Source organism: Gallinula chloropus (assembly GCF_964237585.1).
Source record: "Gallinula chloropus genome assembly, chromosome: 1".
In the NCBI taxonomy this organism is placed as follows: domain Eukaryota; kingdom Metazoa; phylum Chordata; class Aves; order Gruiformes; family Rallidae; genus Gallinula; species Gallinula chloropus.
The window spans coordinates 200,631,981-200,654,580 of NC_140085.1; the positions used below are offsets into that span (position 1 = coordinate 200,631,981).

Consider the following 22,600-nt stretch of genomic DNA (forward strand, 5'->3'; position numbering starts at 1 on the left):
AAGGTGGGCTGGAGCCAAAATACTGTGCAATCAAAACAGTAGCCTCTACCTAGGCAGAGATGCGTGTGTAAACCTGTTTGAGAGAAGGGACCCGGCTGAAATACCTGATGCTTGTTGTGGGCTGAGATGAAAATGAGGACAGTGGCTTAGCAGAGCCACTTCCTCCTCTACACTGGAGGAGGAAAGTAGTTGGTGAGGGCCAAATCATGAGCACCCTTCTCACCAAGTTTTCCATTAAGTTACCAGAGTCCCTGGGGGAGGGTGAGGTGGCAAAGTGAGGATGCTGAACTTTGGTGTAGTTCATCTCATCTTCCCCTAAATGACCAAAATGACTGTGCTTCTGGCAGGACATCAGCATCCTCTGATACTTGCTGCAAGCATTGATGAAAAGGAGAAAGCGAACACCAGAGCACACTGAGTAATGCACTGGGTGGTCTGTTTCTTCTTCCCTTGGCCAAGGCCACTTACCCTTTTCTGTGCTACAAAACATAGAGGGTTTAAACCAAAATTACTGGGGAAGAAAATAGGAGTTTGTACTGTGAAGAAGTAAACAGTTTTTGTAACACAATGGCATTTACACAGGGCCTGTTGCTGTCAGGGCTGAGTAGTCCCGAGGAAGTTAAGGGCTGTCAACATGGTGACTGAAGAGCTCTGGACCACTTGGACTCTTACTTGCACTCAGAGAAATGATGCTTCACAACCCATACCACTGTCTGCTTGGAAGTGTGGGAAGCTAAACTTGTTTTTCCATGCAGCTCCCATGAGAAGAACTGATGGGTCTGCAAGGTGCAGGGCACTGGTGTGGGCAACAGACCCATCACATGTTCTCACTCCTTTGTGGCAGGCATGAATGTCACTTATGTTATCATTTCATTGTGGGAGACTTCAGTTTTGTTCCTAGAGCAACTCTTCGAACAGGACAGTCGCCCCATACGGTAGTTTAAAGGACAGCCCAGTTACTGAAGTTTAAATTAAGAAAGCAGGCTGTTGGCATCTAAAGAGAAAGCTAATGTCCTTACTGTCTCTTCATCAGGTTCACCCTTGGTACTGTTGCTTATGAGTGGTTCCCCAAAATTTCATCGAGGTTGATGTCTTTCATCCAGTCATCGTTACCAGGTTCCGTTTTCAGTAAAGAATCTATAAAATCTGAGTCACTGTTGAGCGCAGGTCCTATACTGTCACCTTGCTGGTTCAGAAAGTCAAACGCTAGGTCATTACCATGGTCACTTCCTTGGTAAGCCCGAGAGGTTTGGTTGGTAGATGTGAAACTGGTTGATGGCAAAGATGACGGAGGTGTCATACTTGTTCCTGGCTGATTCAAAGTAGGCACAGTCTGTCCTCTTAGCTGGTTGGGTCTTATGCTGAGACCCCGTAGTGAGCCAGCAGATTGTCCATTTAGAGTCTGGTGCATTTGGTTTAGAGGAGGCCTCATTTGGACTCCTGCTGTTAACTGGTTAGGAGGTGCCAATGCACGCTGAGGAAAATGCTGGTTGCCTACGCTGCTGCGTTGCAAAGACTGGTTAGGGTATGGCGTGCCGGTGGGGAAACGGACCCCTGCAGGTTTCAGTGCATCCTGTTGCTTCACTGCAGCTTCTTGTGGGGCCCAGTTCTGGGCAGTGGCAGTAGCCGTGGCCATCAAGTTGGCCGGCCGTTGCGCAGGGATACCTGTGGCTCCATGGTTCAAGCTTGGCCTTACTTGCTGTGAGTTGACCACTGACCCTGTCCCAAAAGCTGCTACATTATTCCCCTGTGTTATGGTTTGCTGTCGAGACATCATGGAGTTGTTCTGACTGGGCAGGACTTGATTTTGGTTTCTGTGTGGCTGCATTTGGTTCATTCCTGAAGTCACGGTGTATGCACTTGGTTGGTTGCAAGGAAGGTTCCCGTAGCACCCCATACTCCGAGCGGCAGGAACAGAAGGCATTCGGGTCCCAGTGGGGGTGGACATGAGGCTGGAGCTCTGGGGCATGATGCTGTGAGTTGAAATTGGGTTGGATAAGGGTAAGTTGTTGGAGCTCATACTCACAGCTGGTGAACCACCTGGTAAGGAGAGAAAAAAAGTGTTAAAACAAACATGAGCGCATCAAAGCGTGATGTCATTCAAGTACCGACAGGTTAAAAATCCAGTTTTCTAGCAGCAGAGTTTCTTTAAGAAGATACTTTACTCTTAAGAGGACTTCCTCAAGGAATTCTTAAGAGGAATTTGCTCAAGACCTTAAATATGCCTATCATCCAAAGGCGGGGTTGGTCTATGCAAAGCCATTAGTGGTCAGTCCACCCCTTCAGAGGACATCATCAGATAAGTCAAAACTAGTGCTCATTGTAAGAGAAATATTGGAGCAGGGAAGGACAAACAGAACAGAAAGAAGCCTTTTCTGCTTTCTTTTAAAGAAGCACTGGGCACTTTAACAGGACAAAGCCTGTCTAAGTGACCAGAGACAGATCTCTTGATCTCTTCCTTTTCTTCTTTACAGGGGCAGAGACACCCCCACTAGACCAGGTTGCCCAAAGTCCCATCTAACCTGTCCATAAACACATCCAGGAATAGGGCTTCCACAGCCTCTCTGGGCAACCTGTGCCAGGGCCTCACCACCCTCATAGTAAACAATTTCTTCCTAACATCCAATCTAAACCTGCCCTCTTTCAGCTTGAAGCTACTGCCGCTTGTCCTACACTCCCTGGTGAACAGTCCCTCTCCCGCTTTCCTGTAGGACCCCTTTAAGTATCGGTAGGCCGCAATTAGGTCTTGCCAAAGCCTTCTTTTCTTCAGGCTGAACAAGCCCAACTGTCTTCATAGCAGAGGTGCTCCAGCCCCTTGATCATCTTTGTGGCCTCCTCTGGACTCACTCTAACAGCTCCATGTCTCTCCTGTACTGGGGACCCCAGAGCTGGATGCAGCACTGCAGGTGGGGTCTCACGAGAGCAGAGCAGTGGCGCAGAATCATCTCTCTCGACCTGCTGGCCGTGCTGTTCTTGATGCAGCCCAGGACATGGTTGAACTTCTGAGCTGCTAGCACACACTGACAGCTCATGTTGAGCTTGTCATTGACCAACACACCTAAGTCGTCCTCAGGGAGGAGACCTTGAAGGTCTTTTCTAACCAAAACCATTCTATTCTGTTAGTTTGTGTGATTAATTTTATTAGTTGGTGCATCAACAATTCCTTCTTAATGTACAGGTGCCTCAAGACTGTGATCATGCTGGCTGTGTTCTCCAGATACATCAGTCTCAGTGTGTGGTATGTTTTCCTGTCCTTCAGTCCTTCATGTGCTGTGTTAATTTGGTAATACTCTGGTTTCTTAACCAAAAATAGGCAGTATGAAAGAAGCTACTTTGAATAACATTACCTGAACAACTATTACCTTTATCAACCAAAGCTGTGGTTTCATTGAAAAACATACCAGGCTAGTTTGAAAAGATTCTTTTAGAGCAGCCAGTGCTGCCTGACATTAATTATACTCCCTTCCTAAGTTCATTATTATTCAGGTTGTATCAGCTCCCCAGTACTTTTGTTCAGCTCTGCATTAGGTCGCTGGGGCTGCAATTACCTACTTACTCTTTTAATTTTTGTCCCAGCACCAGCAGTCTTCCTCAGAGTTTCAAGACTAAATAAAAAGTGACATTAAGAATTTGGAGAACCTCTCAGCCAGCTCTTTTAAAGCTCTTGAAGACAAATCATGTGCATGCATATTTAAAATGTCTATGTTTAGGAACAGCTGTTTAATATACTGTTCCTCTTGAAATTTCACCATAATGATGTTCAGTTCCCTCGGACTGGAACCGAAGAAGAAAATTGTCATATTTCTGCCTTTTCTGTGTTATTTTTATACAGAGGCTTCTTCCATTTAGTAATGGAGGTGAAGGATTCATTTTTCCCTTAAGGACTTAAAAATCACCTCTTCCCAAATCACTATTAACACAGAGCGTGACTACAACCAGCAGAGTCAATGCCAACATAGATACCTGAATTATGAAGCTCACCTGCCTGGTGGGCAGGCTTTTCCACCAACTGGCTCTAAGCTGGAGACACTTGACTTGTCCTAACAATTACATTGTCCTAACTTAAGCACCTAAATTCAGTCCCCAAGCTGGGCAGTCTCTGGCATAGGAGTTGCTGTGAGTCCAACTGGTTTTACCCCCATAGGGACAATCAGATTCTCCTTCATGTCCCCTCAGGGAGCCCCCTGACTGAATTTAGCTCTGGAAACGAAGAGGAGAAAATCAGTGCTCAGCAGACAAGCTCACGATTAGCAGCATCTTTGACTTTGTTAGTGGGTCGTGCGTTGCTCACTGCTTTTTGGAAACACTGAAACCCCCTTTTGCAGGGCTGATAAAGAGGGGGGCTCTGATTCTTTGCTCCCTTATTCTGGTACTAAGGAGGGGGAATGGCACAGAAATCGAGGGCATTTCAGAAGATCTGGGACAGCCATCCAGAGAGAGCTAGTTCTCTCCCTCCAGATGAACTACAGGTTTGTGGAGTCACTTCACTTGCTGCTGGGATGGAGTCCCTCCCAGGGTGACCCTGCCAGCTGCTGAGCCCCCTCCCCAGCTACCATCATGATCCTCCTGCAAACACCACGCTCTTTAAAGAGGTTGGGATGTGGATTGTACTTGTGCAAAAGACGAAGCTTCCTCTTTCTTTGTATGGCTATTTTTATCCTTTTATTTTTAACGTAAATGTTTTCCATTCTGATGTTTTCCAGATGGGAAGGAATGTCTTTCCCGGCAGCGCTGTGTACAGCAGCTGGGCACCCCAGGCTAGGGTGACTGGGAGGAACGCCTTCACTGCCCGATTCACCTGCTCTCATCTCGGGGGTTTCTTGCCATGACATGGCACTACATAGAAAAGCAAAGAGCAATAAAGTGCATTACCAAGTGTCTCCAAGCTCCTACATTATTTTATTTCACTTTTTGTCTCTTCTTCCCTGACCTGAGCAAAGCTACTCCCAGAAAAAGGGAGCAAATCCCCCACTGTTACTGCCTTATGCAAGAGTTTCCTAATCACTCCATCTGGTAGCTTTGCTGCGAGCTCCCAGCACAGCCCTTTCTCCCAGGCCAGCCTGGAAAGCTGCTCTCCTCCTCGGGCTCGCTCAGCAGGGACTTGAGATCTGAATGGACAAGTGCTGCCAATCCCACATGCTTCAAACCCAGGAGCTGATGGGACTCCAAACACCAGGAGACTGGCAAAGAGTCCATCAGATTAAGAACAAGAAGAGGCACATAACAATGGCGATCTACTTCTTTCAGAGCCTTTCACGGATGTGGCTGTGGTCGTTTCCATTTTCTCTCTTGGGCTTAGAAATGGGTTGGTTTTAAGTAAAAGCCAAGAATCTCAGTTAATCATCTGATTCCAGGAATGAGTCTTTAAACAACACACCAAATCACAGGATTCCTCAGCAAACTGCTGGGGTTGCCAACGCATTTGCTTTACAAGAGCAGGAGGTGGAAGCCAGCAAGGAGGGCTCTGTGCCCTGTGGCACTGCCCGCACCAGGGGTTGTTGAGCAGTTGGACTCGATGATCTTAAAGGTTTTTTCCAACCTAGTGATTCTGTGATTCTCTTATGCTGGCATCAGTGCTTCTTCTGCAGATCCACTGAAGATGATTAACACTCAGGCCTGCTGGAGAGCAGCATTTTCCAAACCATGGCAAGCTTATCACTCCTAAAGATTTTTAACCAAAGCGAAGGAGTGCATGAACATTGCCTGAGCAGCCCAGCCCAGCCCTTCCACAGGTAGTGGGGCTGTGCGTGTCCTAGCCAGCAGGTTGGGCAGAGGGGTAGCGTGTGAGTTAGTTGCACTTGGGAACTCATTAAAATCATAATAGAAGCTGGAAAAGTTTTGCTACAATGGACAGGTAGGAAAGGAAGTCTCAGACTCCTGGATGAACCCACAGAGCCACGAGTTATGGAAAAACAAACCAAAACTTCTTTATTTTTTCCCTCGGTGTGTGGCACACAAAGTTATCCAGGAAGGCAAAGACTCTTTTTTATATTTCAGTGCACAGATGCTATAAAGAACATCCTTTGATCTCATCAGCTCATTTCCCTTCACCTCCTCTCTCTCCTTGGCATGTTTTCCTTGCTCTGCCTTTGCTCTCAGAGCAGCCTCCAGCTAGCCAGCAGGTGAACAACATGAAGAGCCAAAGAAGCAGTCCTGTGCTCCCCAAACTAGGCTCTCGAAGGAGGTGAGGGCACTAAAGTTGAAACGAAAGACTAGTCCTGAAGCATTGGGCATTTTCTGCCCTGGGCAGTTCTGGCAGGAGGCAGGGCTTTTGCCTTACTCTTTGACTGGCCTGTTGAAAAGCTGCTTGTAGAGCAGCACTGAGGCATATTAAAAAGATCAAACATTCAGGTGGTAGCTCTGGCTGCCCATGATGGTGTCATGTAAAGTACTTAAAAATCAGTATGAGGATCCTCACACTGTGCTTGAGCTGCCATTCAAAGGGAGGGATGGTTCTCATCTCAGTCGCTGAAGCAAGTTGCACCATGTACATGAGAGAAGCATCTGGATGGCACGAAGCTGCATAGTCAAGAGAACACCTCTGTATCACCTAGCTGGATGCACATCTGCCCCAGACAATGTTAATGGGAAGGGTACCAGGATCTCCTTCTCCATGTCTGAGAGATGCAGCATCATCCTGGATGGTTCTCCAGACCATACAGCAGCACCTCTCAGCAGTGGGTCAGGAAGGTAAAGAGCAGAGGAGAACGGCAGCCACCACCTGCATCACTGCCTCTGCAGTGATGTAAGGGGATACCTAGAAAACCAGGCCCTGGTCATTGGTGCATGCACGACTCTTCTGGATGGTCTTACAGCTGGAAGGGAGGAAACAGTTTCATTCAGCCCATGGACACTTACCGGGGTACTGGTTTGCTTGTTGCATGTTGACCACGTTCCTTCTTTGGTCTTTATAATCTGGTGGTGGTCGTGTCAAGTGTCTGTTCAGCTGATCTTGTGGAGTTATTTTCTCCTGGGGGGTTAAAGCAGAAACATAATAATTTTATTTTCTTTATGCTTTCCTGGTTTTGCCCACCTCTTTCTTTCTGCGGTATGTACAAAGTTGGAGTGTCTCTTCCTGTCACCCTGTCTGGTCCACAGCAAAGGCGGCTGTGAACCTGTACTGTTACCCACTGAAATCCATATGGAAACCTTTCTTCTGCTTGATTTGTGTTTGAGTTTGGCCTGACTTCCCTTAAAACCACTGAGAATTGCTCAGCCTCTGAAAACATTGGCCACGTTTTCACTGCAGTGCAAAGTGTCTTCCCATGTCTGCACTGTCTTGCTGACCATGCTTATCAGACAGAGGGGCCTGAGGGTTCCTCATGGCTCCTTCCCCATCTGTGCAACTAAATTTTCTTTCAGAGCAAGACAGAGACAGAGCAAACACCCGGGTCTAACCCAAGCACACAACTGGATACATAGGAGTCCAGACTTGCCAGATCTTATTATTGCAATTAGAAATTATTTCCTTAAGACCATTGGATGAAAATACCATGATCTGCAACTGAAAAGGCATTGAAGGGAGTTATCCAACTTACTTGACTGCTTTAAGACAGTAAAATTTAAGAACACGGTGGAAGTGATGTATTGAAGAGTCCCTAAAGGCAATCTGTCACTAGACGTGTCCGATGAACCCTCTGTTCATGAATGGGAATATTGCTAAGGCTTTCCTTATAAACAAAAAAAGGAAAGAAAGACACCTGCCCCTTGGCTGTGTCAATGGTCACCAGCCCATTTCACTGCACAGCCCTCTCAGGGTGCATAGCTGGCAACGAGGACTTCAGCTTGTCATTCCCATCTGCAGCTGTGCCCATCCCGCACTCCATTCTTCCTCCTACACCAGAGGAGCTCCCACAAAAACCAGCAAAACCCTTGCTTTGCCATTCCCTGTGTCTCTCTTCACCAGGGATGCCAGCAGGAAACATGGCCAGGGTTTAGCAAGGATGGTGCTGGGCTGGTTGGTTTTCATGCCAGCTCACTGGCATGTGCCGGTGCTTCCCTGTACAAGGACATGGTGCTGTGATTCCTCTTATACTGAGAGTGCAAGCCCTGGGGGAAGGACAGTGGGGAAAGGTTGCAGAAAAACAGATCATTAGGGAGATTTGAAAAATTTGAGGCCCACAGGGACACATCTCTGGTGAAGGGAAGGTAGAAAACGTAAGTCCTTGAACTGAAATCTGACTAACTGCCCAGTATTCATAAAAACCTGGGAAGCACAGGCACTGGGGTTAGTGCCAAGTCTTTCATGAGCATCAGCATGTTCTGATGCCTCCAGAGTGCTCCTGCCCATGATGAGCAGCCACTTCTTGGGGCATGTGGCCTCATGGCAGGAAAAGGGGTGTTTGACCACCTCAGGCACCGCTAAGTGACAGCCGGTGCACACACATCTCCTGGAGCCGCGCTCTTTGCGCCGCTGCTGCCTGGGCTGCGCCCCGTCTCTGCAACGTGTCCGGGTTTCACGCTCAGCTGCCGGGGTGGCCAACTGCCCTGTCAGTGTGAAAGGGTCAGTCCCTGCCTGGTGATGGAAGTCCCAGGGAATCCTGGGGACAGAAGGTCCCCAAGAACTGGGGATCTTTGCGGAAGAACTTTTTCACAGTGAGGGTGACAGAGCCCTGGGACAGGCTGCCCAGGGGGGTGAGGAGTCTCCTTCTCTGGAGATATTCAAGACCCATCTAGATGCCTACCTGTGTGACCTGTCCTAGGGAACCTGCTTTGGCAGGAGGATTGGACTCGATGATCTCTGGAGGTCCCTTCCAACCCCTACAGTTCTGTGATTCTGTGATCTTCTGCCTGGAAAGAGCACGTGCACGGACCTCCTAGTGAACAATCTGGTTTTCCTTCTGCCGGGAGCACTTTAAAACACCAGGAGAAGAGCCTTTCTTGTGGTATTGAGGCATTTTCATAATGCAGTCTGGCAGAGAGGCGCCTGATTAAGATTTATAAGGCTTGTTTTAACATACTGGTTGACCTGAACCCTTGTAAGGGAGGAAGACAACTTATCTCCCAGGAAATGTGGGCATCCATGTAAAAACTTCAGGCAGGCCCTGTGTGCATTTCTGTGTACACAGCACAGAAGCAAGCTGATCAGAAACGCATGTTCTGCAGAGTGATTTTAATTTCTATTTTATTCATTTTTAAAAAGAGCTATTAAAGCAATTAAATTTTGCTCTGCTAAAAATGCTGCCAGAACACCGTGGCACAGAGAGCTGGCTTGAAACTTCAGTTTTCTTTTGCATAATTTAAAAGGTCAACAAATGTTTCCCTTATAGGACAAATGAAGCCCTTAATTTCAAACTCAAGCTTTCTAATTGTATTTTTGGAATGGAAATAAGTCTGTAAACAAAAATATATATTCTCTACTAAAATATATATATATAAATAATTATTGTTGTTTTGAAAACATCCCCACAAAAACATGGATGGTTTTCCATTTTTGTGCTGCTCTTTAATTACTGAATGGCATTATCTAAATGTGTCTATTTCTGAGTCTAAAACTTTGTAGGGAAAATAAAGCTCTGGATTCAAACTGCCAGGTCAGCATGAATGGCTCTGTCCTGTAGGCTGGGAGATGTGGGTTGAGGTAAATAAGCCACAGGTCCTGGGAGAGGCAAAGCAGGGGGTGGCATCACTTCTGTCCTTCCCCACCATCCACCCTGCAGCCTTTCCCTGGTTGCTGCAGAGCACCTGTGTTGCTTTCTGCCTGCCTCAAGGACATGCCAAACTCTGCTCTTCTCCTAGGACTTTTCAATTCTCCATGCTTTGACAAGCAGGACTACCAAGGGAGAGTGAGTATGAGGATGCAGAAGGTATGTGTTACTGCTCTGGGCAGCTGGGACTGCCCCTGTTGCACTGGACATGGCTGATGGACCATGAAGCACCTTCAGCTGACTCGGTTCATGCAGTATCAATGGCAAAGCTAGTTTAGTGAGACTAAACTAGGGGGTTCTAGCACATATCACTGCCAACAAGACCATAAATATCCCCCACAGCTCATAAAATGACCAGAGATTCCTCACTGGTCTCTCAGATACCAAGGGAAAGAAAAAAAACTGGCTACAAACATCTGGAAATGGAGAGGGAAAACCGGAGAAAGGGGAACTCATGTATGATCCCAGCCAAACACACAAGCTTGTATAGAGCATGAAAATCGATGTACCTGATCCTTGTTTATACACAGACACCTTACACCACGCTGCCTCGGTTACAGAGGCTGGAAGTCAGTTCTTCTCTGTGGTTGAAGTAGCACAGTGATGCACCTTATCTTGCAAAGAAAACCACTGGCAATGTTCATATGCCTCGAATTAAACATATGCTCAGGCTGTTCTCAGAGCGAAACCACAGTAGCTTGGATACTTGAAGCTGTTCCATAGAAACTGAGGAAGGTTTCAAAAGGGCTTAGCAAAGTGCTGAAAAAAATAAGGCACATTCTAGAAGATCTAGGCACTGCCAAAATGGTCTCACAATTTTGGGGGCTTTCTTCCCTCCATCTTAGCTTTCTTTTCTAATGTTGCCATTCTAATCTTTTCCATCTAAAATAAGGAATTAGAAAACTTACAGCTTCAGCCAACATCTGCTGCTGTAGAAGGAGTTGTTTTTGCTCCATCATTTGCCGCTGCAGAGCCTGTTTCTTTTCCATCAGTTGCTGATTCAACATTGATTGCTGGGATGAGTTCATGTAACCACTTCCAGTGTTTGGATTTGAGCAAGAACTGGAGCTTGGAGTGGGGCCAGCTCCCTGGCCTACCACAGAGTGTTGATCCTGCAAGAGAAGAAATAGGTCGTGAAGGATGAAAATAATAACAAGCATCAAGAAAATGAAATAATCCTTTTTGTGCAATTAACTCAAGGACAGGACACAGCCCACAGACCATCAGGACAAGTGACCAACATCAAGGCTTTGACTAAGAGGATCAAGTAACTTCATCGCTCATGGAAGACTCTGAAAACGTGCCAGGTGGTTCCAGTGGATAACCTCAGTGTTGTACCAGGAGCTTGGGAAACATTAACAGAAGTAACAGAGCTGTCCTGGGGATTTCAGGAAACCTGTGTGGATGGCAGTTTGTTTGACCATAAGGGAACAAACTCGGTGCCTGATGGTTCCTACCATCTGGCAAGCAGCAGCCAGAAGCTATGGACTCGTTGCTACAAGTGGCATCTATTCTTAGAAAATACAGAAGCGGTAAGTTGTGACTTCACAGTGGGGTGAGTGGTGCTGGTTTCACCCATCTCACCACCTCCCCAGTGAGAACAATCTCTGAGAGATCGCTAATTGACTCCCATTAGCAGCAGGATTAAATAGGCTTAGAGTTTATGAAGTTCCTTGGTAAAACAACTGTGTAACTGGGCAGGACTTTGAAGAGTGATTTAGGGTCCTCCTGGGATGGATCTAGACCCACTTCCCCTCCCTTGTGTTCAGCTTCACAAGGGAGGGATGGCAAAAAGTCCTCTCAGAAGGCAATGGGCAAGGTACCTGAGGACTCACACTTACAGGGTGGGAATGATCATGGGATGACAACATGCTGCTCATTTTCTGTTAGCCATGGTTTCCCTTGGCAGCAGTATGCTTTCTGTCTACTTGCTCCATCAGTGTTTGGTACTTGGGCCTTTACCAAACACAGAAAACAGCTTTCTCAGTGCACACACACAAACACTCAGCCGATGTAGGATCGCTTCATAGCAGTTCTTAGCTGCTCCACTACAAAGAAGATAGGGTACGCTGGAGAGGTCACAACAGTCAGGAGAACCTCAGTCCTCTGACTCTGACTGGTGGCAAGATGACAGGTTAGGAACCTAACCACATAATTCTGTATAACCAAACATGCAGCTGCACCTTTGCCCTCCAAGGCAGGAATCCACAGCTGGAGTCTGGTGTTCCCTGCCGTGCAACAGCTCTCTCAGTACCGAGGTGTAGTGCCAGGGCCTGGTCTACTACCTGGGAAAAGCTCTGCTTCATGGCCATTGCCTCCCATGGCATCTGGGGAAACATAGACTAACCAATAGTGAGGCCAGGGCTGGCCGGGCATAGCCTACCTCTGCCCTGAAGACCACAGAGCACCAGTGCCCATCATTATGCAAACTCTAGGGAAGCTCATTTCTGTGCCTTAGCTTTTGCAAACCTCCCCCCCAACAATAACACAAGCGCTCTACAGACTAATCCAACTTATCTTTCTGCCATCTGGCATGGAAGAAACACAGTGATTGTTACAGGGTTTTCTATTTTAGAATAATTCTGTGGCTTTTCGATGGGGCCACACGAGCGCGTAGCTAGATAAAGTATTTGACGTCTCTTTACTGAAATAAAACCCATGACTTCCTTCTGGAGCCACCTGCAGCCCCCAAGGCAGAGTTACAAACCCACCCTTCAGAATTTATTGGGCTCTTACACAATTATATCCCGCTCACTTTCCTTCAGTTCCAGAAGGAATCCGGGACTGCTCGGCACCGCCACATTTTTCAGCCCTTATGTTCGCTGCGAGATAGAAAATACCTCCTCTCAACAGCCCCCGTGCCAAGTTGTTGCGCAAACTTTTTTGTCTTTCTTAAAATATTTTGAAAAGAAAAATATGCTACAATAAATTGGCTTTGACTTCTATATTCAGATGACAACTCTAGCTTGAACCCAGCCACATGTTGCATCCATTAATAGAATTCATCTGTCGGGCTTTTTTGCACAGATAATGTGGGCTCCCCCAAACGCGCTTTCACAGTCCTGCATAAAAAAACCCCACCAAAAAAAAACAAAGCCCAACTTTTTCTCTCCCTCACCCGCTGCCAGACAGTGCACGCTGTGGGGAGGGATTTTGTTTTAAGATAAACTGCGTAGTGTCCATTCATGATACCTATCAAAGAAAGCTCCTCTGTAACAGCAATTGGCACAGAACACCAGCTGCTTGGCAAACAGGCCCTGAGAAAACACTGTAAATCATCAGCTTGGAGCCAGTTTGGGGTGGGTTTTTTTTTTCTTTTGCATTTGGTCCTTTCTCTGCTGTTCATGACTTGTCAGCGTGAGCCTATGAATCTGCAGTGCTGCCCACTGATCTTCCCTCAGCAGCCATGTGATGGGAGAAGGAAGAATGGTTTCCTAATAACCCGGGGGATTAGCTGCACAGCAGCTTGACCCTTCGCGAACTGGTGCTACTGAGCCAGTGCTTGCACCAGTGCGACTCGGAAGGGAGAAGGGCTACGCTGCTGCCAGGGACGTGGAGCTCTGCCCCCTGTGCCTGAGCAAAGCCCGCTTTCTGACATCCCTGTTGAGGAAGGGGGGAACTGGGTTTGAGCTGCCCTTCTTTCAGGGAACTGTTAAGTCTTGCTTTCTTTAGGCCTGGCTTTACTGCAGCAGCTTTACTAGGACTGCTGGTGGCCTTTTGAAGTCCATTTCTGGGTTCCCATGGCTGCAGTTCATGTACTTTAACCTTAGAAACCCTTGATCAAAGAAAGCCTGGAGTGGGACATGTGTGTCCCCCCACCCAGGGGTGCCTGCAGAGGCAGCCCGGCATTCCTCTGGCTGAGGAGCTCCACGTGCACTCCTGCACGGTGACTCCATGGTGTTTCCCTGCACGAAGAAGATAACCTTCTTTCCACTTTGCCTCCGAGGAGGTGATGGACTGGGAGCACATCCCTGCAGTCAGCCAGGTGTCAGGGCTGGATTGGAATCATCATCACACCTCCAGCAGGTACAAGTGTCTGTCTGGCTTCGCCCCCAACTCCTGCTCCACTGCTGGCACTGGTTGTGCATGCTGCATGCCTCCAGCCCTGCAGCTCAGGGATGTGCCTGGTGCCAGCTGGGGCGGGGGCAGCAGCCAAGGGCTGAGCTAGCGTTCGCCATGTGCCACAACCCCCCATCTGCTCTGCTGGTGCCAAAACCCCGGCACAGCGATGCCCTAAGTGCAGAGCAGGCGCGTTGCAGCCCACTCGGTGATGCTACAGTGAGACACAAAAACTCCAAGACGCAGAAAGAGGCCAAGCAATGAAAGCTCCTCAGAGCTGGTAGCACAACTGGAATTTTGTTCATAAGCATCACAAAGAGCATGATGCTCAAATGCTTAAATTAGCAGTAAATCAAAACATTTAAGACTGAGTTTGCTTTTCACTATCCCTGCTGCAGCTGACTTGTGTTCATACAAATGAAGGGAAGTTTTGGCTTCTGTGCACATAGAGACTTTCTTAAAGAGACTGTTCCTTTTTCCTTTCCTTCCCTCCCCTCCCTTTTCCCCTTTTCCCTTTCCCCTTTTCCCTTTCCCCCTTCCCCTTTCCTTTCCCCGTTCTTTCCCTTTTCTCGCTTTTCCTCTCCTCTCCTCTCCTCTCCTCTCCTCTCCTCTCCTCTCCTCTCCTCTCCTCTCCTCTCCTCTCCTCTCCTCTCCTCTCCTCTCCTCTCCTCTCCTCTCCTCTCCTCTCCTCTCCTCTCCTCTCCTCTCCTCTCCTCTCCTCTCCTCTCCTCTCCTCTCCTCTCCTCTCCTCTCCTCTCCTCTCCTCTCCTCTCCTCTCCTCTCCTCTCCTCTCCTCTCCTCTCCTCTCCTCTCCTCTCCTCTCCTCTCCTCTCCTCTCCTCTCCTCTCCTCTCCTCTCCTCTCCTCTCTTTTCCTTCTCTTCTCCCCTCTCCTTCTCTCTGTCCTTCTCCCTTTCACCTTTGCTTTCCTTACAGACCCTAAGAGTGAATTTGGGTCTGCCTGGATGTCATCTCCATTGTCTCTTTTGGGACCATTCCTGATGCTTTCATCAAGAGATGCTGCAGTTTGTCTCTCTTTGGTCTTCTTACGGTGCAGGACAAGCCTGGCCAACCTCTGTCCTGCCCGTGCTGTGTCAGATCCGGCAGCTCACCCCAGTGAGCCTCTGCCCAGCACCTCTGGAATTTGTGCAGCTCTTTGCTGTGGAAAGCTAAGCCAGGACCCTTCACAGTGCTGCCAAGCCTTCAACCCCAAATGCTGCTCTCAGGTCTGAGCTGATGGGAAGGAGCTGTGCCAATGCCGGGCATCCCATCCTCCCTGACCCCACAGCTCTCCAGGCTCCTCCATGGAGCTCAAAGAGGTGGATGAAAGGCTCCACAGAAATGCAAGACATCACTGCTCTTGCTGGGGGATTTTCCTGTTCGCTGCTTTTGCACTGAGCAGCAGCAGCAGCATGTGCCTGGAGAGAGGGATTTCTGCAGAGCAGAGAGCTGGTGTTGCCCTGTGCCCCCCCAACAAAGTGCACTTTTCTCCCATCCTCTCCTCCCCTGTTCTTTCCAAAGCTTTTTGGGACTCCCTGAAAGCTTTTGGTAAGCTTGCATTTCTGCAGTCCTTGTTCAGCAGCAGTTCAGGGACACTTTGCTGGAAAAGGATGTCGAACCTTTTGCCCCTCCTGGAAACGCCTTGAACTGATGAATAATTTTGGTGGGACAGAAGGGAAACAATGGTCAATTTTTCACTAAACCACAATGCCCGCAGAGGCTGTTCTCCTCCCAGCCAGGGGCACTGGTTTCTGTGTCACAGGACGGGCTTCTGGTTCTTGCAGATTTTCCCTCAAAAGGAGGGGGTGAATTTTTCCACCTTTCTGGTCCTCTGTGGGGCAGCTGGATGTGCCTCACGTCAGGAGTGACAGTGCTGACTTGCACTGACCTTTTGCACTAGTTCTGCTTTAAAGAAACAGAGAATGTAAAGAAATAAGGACAAGGTTTCAGATGCAGTCTCTGAAGCCTGCTCAGTGATGGGTGTGTGCTTTACCAAAAGCTGTTTCCAGGGGAAAAGCTGTACAAAGTTCTCTTCATCTGGTGACCAAACCTGCGCTTGATGTTCTCACTCATAAGCAGCTTGATTCACTTGCATTACTTGGCACAACAGGCTATTTAGAGTGAGGATGGTGGAGATCAAGGCACCTCTGTGGATTTCCTCTTCTTAAATCAGGGACCAGTGGCCATCCTGACCCTATGAGCATCTCAAGGACATTCAAGTTTGGCTGTGAACCACCCTGTGCACTGAGCACTGGGAGAAGGACTCCAAAGAATGGGACACTGAAGTCCTGTCACACCATTTCAGGGTGGTGCAAGTCTGGTGGCAAAGCCCAGCCCCCCTCCCATGACCCCCTGTTGTGAACTTCCATCACCTCAGCTGGCACACTCCTTTCCACAGCCAGAAATGGAGGGGTCTCCAGTGAGCCCTGGGGCCAAGCAGGGGCACTGCCAGGCTCCTTCAGAAGATCCCATCTCACTCACACAACTTAGGAAGCCAAGCACAAGGTGCTCTATTGATCAATCGGTCTCAGTATCTGCCAGCCCACTTACAAGCCACTTCTTTTCTGCTACATCTAATGCAAGCAGAAACACCCTTCCTGCTAGATGCTGGGTCTTCCATGGCCATCTGAGCTCCAAGCATTGCCTGCTCGTGTCCCTGACTCAGACAAGAAAAGAAAACTGCAGTAGGACCATGGCAGGGTGCCTGTAGAGTAAGAGCTCTGTTAACTAATGAAACAGTTAAAGGGCTTTCTTATTTTTAGGAATAAGTCCCACTGTTGACTGGAGTACAGAAGGCTGCTTTCTGTGCCAGCACACTGTGAGAGCCCCAAGTAGTTCCTGAGGTTACGCTGTTTGGGAACAGTTGAGTATCTGATCTATGTATCAGCACTGGAAATACAGCACAGCCAGCCCAGTTCTGCATTGGTTTACTGCTTCTTCAGCCCAGTGTGGGTGCAAAAGCATTTTTCCGAGCACCTCAAACTCCTTCAGCCTTTTTTCATATCTGGAACACGCAGCATAAAAGCAAGTCTCCTCTACATTTACATCCCAAATCAAAACCTTACATCAGGTTCCCTCTGCACTGCCTGCCAGAGCTCTCCCTTCACAGTATGGAGGGGCAGGGTTGTATAATTAGGCTCTAGATGCCTAATCTAGACAACTAAGTGAGGAGCTCAGATTAGACGATAGGAACATTCCCTTCTACTCCTCATTTCAGATGCTTCTAGTCATACTTGAACACGATGCCTGGAAGAGTGAGTAAGAACAGCCCTTGATCTGCCAGGCACTAGTGGATCCCTCTCTAAGGGTGTTGTGTAGACTGGCCCAAAAGCCTACCCAAGTTAATCATGCAGAAGACAGCATTACAGGTTGTATTTCTCCTAATACCCTGCCAGAGAGTAGTTTTAAGCATTCTAGCAAAATTTCTTTCATTTGTATGAACAGCATTTGAAAAAAAAAACCAAACAAATATTGCAAAATCCCAAGACCTGGGCTTGCCATGCCTAGTATCCAGAGATACAGCTGGGTGAAGGCTGCAAAATATTTCCCTTCAGTAATTTTGTAGAGTGTTTATTGGCTTGGCCTCACAGGGCCATCTTTTGTGTTTTTCTCCTGTGAACATCTGAGCTCTCAGAACAAAAATTTCAGGTCCAGCCATGTTTCTGAGGCAGATACACAGGGATTCACCAGCATTTGCAGTTTCACAAGCCCAGGCTGCCTGCCAGGAATACTTGTGCTTTCATCCAACCAGGGAAAAGAAGAGAATGCTGTGTCACTCTTTCAACAGGCCCAGCGACAGAGCTTGAAGAGAAAATGAGGATGAATCCCTTCAGATGCTATGAAACTGGGCGCACACACCTGATGTCTGCCCATAAGTCACTTGTGGAGTGATCAGTTTGGGTATCCGGCGACAGTCCGTGATGCAGCAGATGCTCAACATGCAGAGGGATAAGTATTTCAGCACACTCAACTGCTGTAGCTCCCGGTGGGAGTGCCAGGGAGGCCAGGCTTTGTAGAAGGCCAGCTTTCTGGACACTCTGAAGTGGACCACAGAACTATTTTCAGAAATAGGTAATTTTCCTGCTACTCACTATTGCAGAAGTTCATACATCAAAATAGTTGAAAACACTGTGCACAATCTCCTAGGTAAATAGGGGTAATCAAATACTTGAAAGGAGCCAACCCCCCACTATTGGTGAGAAATCACAGGCAAGAGACTTTTCCAGGTGATTAGTTACTTGTGTGGATCCTAATGGAAGCCTTTGATAGCACTTCGCCTTTTCCGTGCTGAGAAGGAATCTGCACCCTCCCAAGATCCTCATGAACTGGTTATTCAGCCATTGCTGATTTGCTTATAGCCCTGCCATAATCCCTTGCCACAAAGCTGCGGGGCCCTATAGCTGCTATCAGGCCCTCCTATAACAACCTTCCCACAGCAACCCCTTAAACTTGGGCAAAGTGGGAGCTGCACCTTCTGCGCTCCGAGGCTGGGGTTCGGGACTTGCATGATCATGTAGCAACAGGCCCAGGGACAGTGCCTCATTACGAGCCCTGTCCGGCAACCAAGTCTTTAACGAGAACAAAGGTTGAGGGCGATAAATCATGAAGACATTTCTTGTTCCTTGCTGCATGTGTCGGACGGAGGCAGCCTCCTGCCGAGGCAGTCTGGCACATTTCCTGTCTGCGCTGTACCAGGGCCCGTGTCCGGACACACAGAGATGTCTTTTCCCAAAGCCAAGCGCACAGGCGAAGGTCTTGTCTCCGTTTGGGAGCGCGGCGAATTCGGACTGCCTGCCCGTTCTGCAAAAATAACAAACCTTCAGCTGCACATCGGAGTGCTGGAGATTCGGGTGGGACAGCTTAAAGGGCTTGTGTTCACATCAGAAATTTTCCCAGAGACTTCAAGGATGGATTATTAGTATTTTACCATGTGCAGCCTGATGAACTTTTAATGTGATCTTCTGGCATTATGTGTATGTGAAGGTCTCCATTTTAGAAAGACTTTGTTTGTTTGTAATGAAAATAACATGCACGTGTTGAGAGTTCAACAGAGGAGGTCATTGTGAAACGTCTGCATCAGAACAGGAATGTTGGCTCCATCGAAGTTGATGGCAAATCTCCAGCTGACTTCAACTGGAGTAGAATTTCCTCCCAGGTCTCCTTCCAGCCAAAGGGCACAATGGTTTGGAGTGACCTCAGCATACAGCTTCTGGACAAGCTCCTCACCTGGTTCAGCAAGACACTAGCAAAGTAATTCCACTAAAGTACCTGGGCAAAGACTAAGCCGAGACCAGTACATGTTTCAAATGCCTTATGTGCTCTAATGTATACTGAAATAAGCACGCCAATAAGCATGAACGATGAAGGCTCCTGTCAGGTTTTTGACAAGATCAGACACATACTGATTTGTTCTACTTTAGCATTATCATTTACAGTGGCTGTAATATGCAATATCCACATTGCTACAAGCCAAACCCTTTAGTTTATCATCACACAATTGCAGAAGATCAAATTAGAGAGGTTTAAGAAACTGCCACCCCTCCAGCTAAAACAAGAGCTGGTGTGAGAGGATCTGTTTTGCTTTGTACTTTAGGATGAGGTACGTGCGTGCTCACAGGCCCTGTGCCCTTACTAAGCTGGGGTAATTTCCATCTGAGGCAGTGAAAACTTCCTAAACTAACCGAATGAAATGCTTTTGATTATCTGCCTGTATCTTTAGTGTGGGCATATATTATCTGTGGATATATACATATACCTTATTCGCCTAAGTGTTCCTGTCTTGTTGCCATGAGTTTATTATCTTTCCCAAAACTTATCTAGCCTGAGGTTGATACAGAGCATGGAAAGTTTCATCTCACTTTAGAAAAACTAAGCAGCCAAATTCTGGGTCCTGTAAGAAGCAGTGCTGGGTGAATAGGCGACACTCGCATACAGATGCACTTATATTTCAGTGTCCAGTTTACAGAACAGTGCTAAAAGTGACACTGAAGTCTTACCTAAAACAGGCTTACATGTAATGTGTGTCTTTTTTGCTCTATCATCCTCATGTTTCCCTCCCTGAAGCAACTCAGACAGTCCCACTCACCCAAGGGCATACGGGCAACTTCCAGAGGTCCCCAGCTTGTGGAGACCAGGGCAGCAACGACTGCATGGAGCAGTTCCAAGTGAACTAGCTAAGTGTGGAGTATTTATTCTCAGAGACCATTCCTTCTTTTTAAAGTTAAACTATGCTGTGGGACTTTGAGCTAAGGACACTCCATGGATGGAGCCATCTTCCAGGCCTGAACCCACGCACCGCGGTCACTGTAAGATCAGGTCACCACTAGTACTGTGTTTGCAAAACTCTCACTTCCTAATGGATCTAATGGGAATAGTATAAAAGCCTGTGCCTTTTCTTCTTGGTAATAAATGCTAATCATCAAAGTTCTGTAGGAAATTACAGTGATTTTTTTTATCCTCTTCATTTCCAGGCTATTCACTGGTTTCCCCGGTTTTTCCCACTGGTGTTTATGTAGGTTTACTTTGCACCTTCCACATCCCTCCTCACATAGGATTCACTGTCCCTATTAATCATCTGCAGTTTAAACACATCTGTGTCACTTCTAAACAACAACCACACACCATAAAGAAAAAGGAAGAAAAAAGAAGAGATGATGACATAATGTGAACGTTTTCCTCAAGTGATAAAACAAAGCAAAGCAAAGCCAGTACAATGTCAGTTTTTCTGTGGGGGGCATGAGGGAGTAGGCAACCTGAACGAAATATTTAATGGAGAAAGAAAAAAGGAATTGATCACAAAGAACAACAACAATAACAGAAAAACCACATCACTGGGACCAAACACTTGAATACAAATGGGCACAAAATGGGTGACATGGCTGTCAGAGACACATAGTAGGATCAAAGCCCTCCTGCTGACAATACACAGCAAGAACATGAGCATCTTTAAATCAGAGCCTCCTGGGATCTACTTTCTAAACCAACAGCTCTGAACTCAAATGGAAAACCATGCCAGTGCTGAAAAGTGATGTGTGAAGAATGGCTCCGACCTGCTACTCCCTGTGCTGATCAAAGCCTTGGTTGGGACATGTGGTGGGACTGGCTTTCCCCATTCCAAGTGCAATGACTGATGCTAACTGAAATCAGCATCTCAGGCTGGCAACCAAGTGTCCCTGGGCACAAAAGGTCTGGGGGGGGACAACAAGTTCCCCACCGTGAGAGCCCACAGCACTGGTGTGAGTGCACAATGCAGGGCTCCACGGAGCAGCTACGAGTCCCCAGCACGCAACCCCACCAGTGGTCTTCACTCTTCCATCTGAAAGGCACTCTCCTTTTAGAATGGTCACTGACTTTGTTATAAACAGCTTCATTTGATGGATGTTAGTTTGTGGGAATCGATACAAACCTCTGGCTCTTGCCATCTCCTCTCACCCTCTTGATGGGTGTGACAAAACAATGCCAGTGGCCATGGCAGCCTGAGGGCTTGACAAATCTACCTTTCCTTCATCTGCCTGTGCCAACAGCAGTTTCATTAACGTGTGACAACACCAGGTTTCCTAAAGAGCATTCCCAGGACCTGCCCTGAACTCAACTTTCGCTATAAACTCAAGGTGTAGGAAGAAATGTGGTTTTATCAGGTACTCCAGAAGCTCCAAATACTTCTTCTCTGGGCGACGGTGGAGTTAGAGCTCACACACTTCTGCTTGCAACCCTACAGACTGTAGCTCTTTTCCTGGCCAGATCCCCATCATGGGAATTTATCTGCTGCCCCACTGTTTCTCTGGACATGATGGTTACTGTTTTTATCTAGCTTCAGAGCAGAAAACAGGTTCATCAAAAGTGGCAGAAGGCCACTACTACTGCATGAGGGCACCACCTCTTCAAGGAGAGCCTGGCATCTCACCAAGCTCAAAGAAAGGTGCAACAGTTCCTGGATAGAGTGAGTTGTTTCTTCTGTTCTTCATCTGCAACCTTTAGAAAGTTGAAATCCAGCTAGAGAAGTCAGAGGAAGTTGACCCACCAAGGGCTAGTCCTGCCTTGGACAGCATGCCTGGAGGAATTATTTGAGGAAAGGCTTCCCTAAATCAGATGAAGTGAAAAAGAATTATACTTCTGGCTTTTATTTAAGTTAGTTACTGCCCAGATCTTGTAGCGTGGGAAAGAATAACAGACTGTCCAGGGCCTGCTGTATTCCAGCTATCTGATAAAGCGTGACTCTGGAGAATGGGAAGGTTGGTGCCAACAAAAACTTTCTTGGACTACTTCTGCTCATTTTGCATCATTTTTTGTGCAAGAGCAGTGAAAACTTGTTTTACATCCCCATTTTTAAACAGACTTACTCACGTATGGAAAAATCAAAGGTAGACGGGGTATCACTGTCCTGTTTTCTTTGTCAGAGCAGGGCAAAGCGCAAGTGCAGTTGCCTGTGTCTACAAATCATCGAATTCTGCTGTGGTGCCTCCCACATCTTGGGAAATAGTAAAGGTCAGTAGGTGCAAGTGCAAGGACAAGGGGTCTCTGGTTAGCCTGTTCCACTCCTGCTGTCCCCACCTCAGACAAGCCTTGGGCTTGGTGGAGGGGGACACAGTGTTGTCTTCTGCAGGGCCCACACAGAGCCATCAGGGAGATGCAAGCTCTGCACCATCTTTGCATGGTGGTGGAACTTGGTCCATGGTTTGAAGAGTGAACTGACCTCTCTTTTTACTCTTTCTCTTTTATCTAACACGACTTCTCAATTAAGTTACCACAAGCGTAAGTGAACATCCTGGCACCAACACGTTCTCCTTTCTGCTGCTAAATGTGTTTGTAGCAAGATGTTTTGTTTCAGTTTTCCATGTTCCTTCTAGTCTGTCTGGAGAGGTCCTTGGGTCCTTGTTTCATGTGTCAGCAAAAATGC

At 47.5% G+C, this 22,600-nt stretch overlaps 1 protein-coding gene across 1 annotated transcript in view; it reads right to left on the reverse strand.

Annotated features, from left to right (window-relative positions):
• Positions 1-1,054: 1,054 nt before the first annotated feature.
• The window catches only part of MAML2 (mastermind like transcriptional coactivator 2), a gene marked incomplete at both ends in the record, with an annotated part of 218,861 nt that continues 197,315 nt past the window's right edge, over positions 1,055-22,600 (reverse strand). Inside the window, 3 exons of the mRNA XM_084268835.1 lie at positions 1,055-2,040; positions 6,859-6,970; positions 10,556-10,759. Of these exons, the coding sequence (XP_084124961.1) occupies positions 1,055-2,040; positions 6,859-6,970; positions 10,556-10,759 (1,302 nt within the window). The remainder of the gene's footprint in view (positions 2,041-6,858; positions 6,971-10,555; positions 10,760-22,600) is intronic.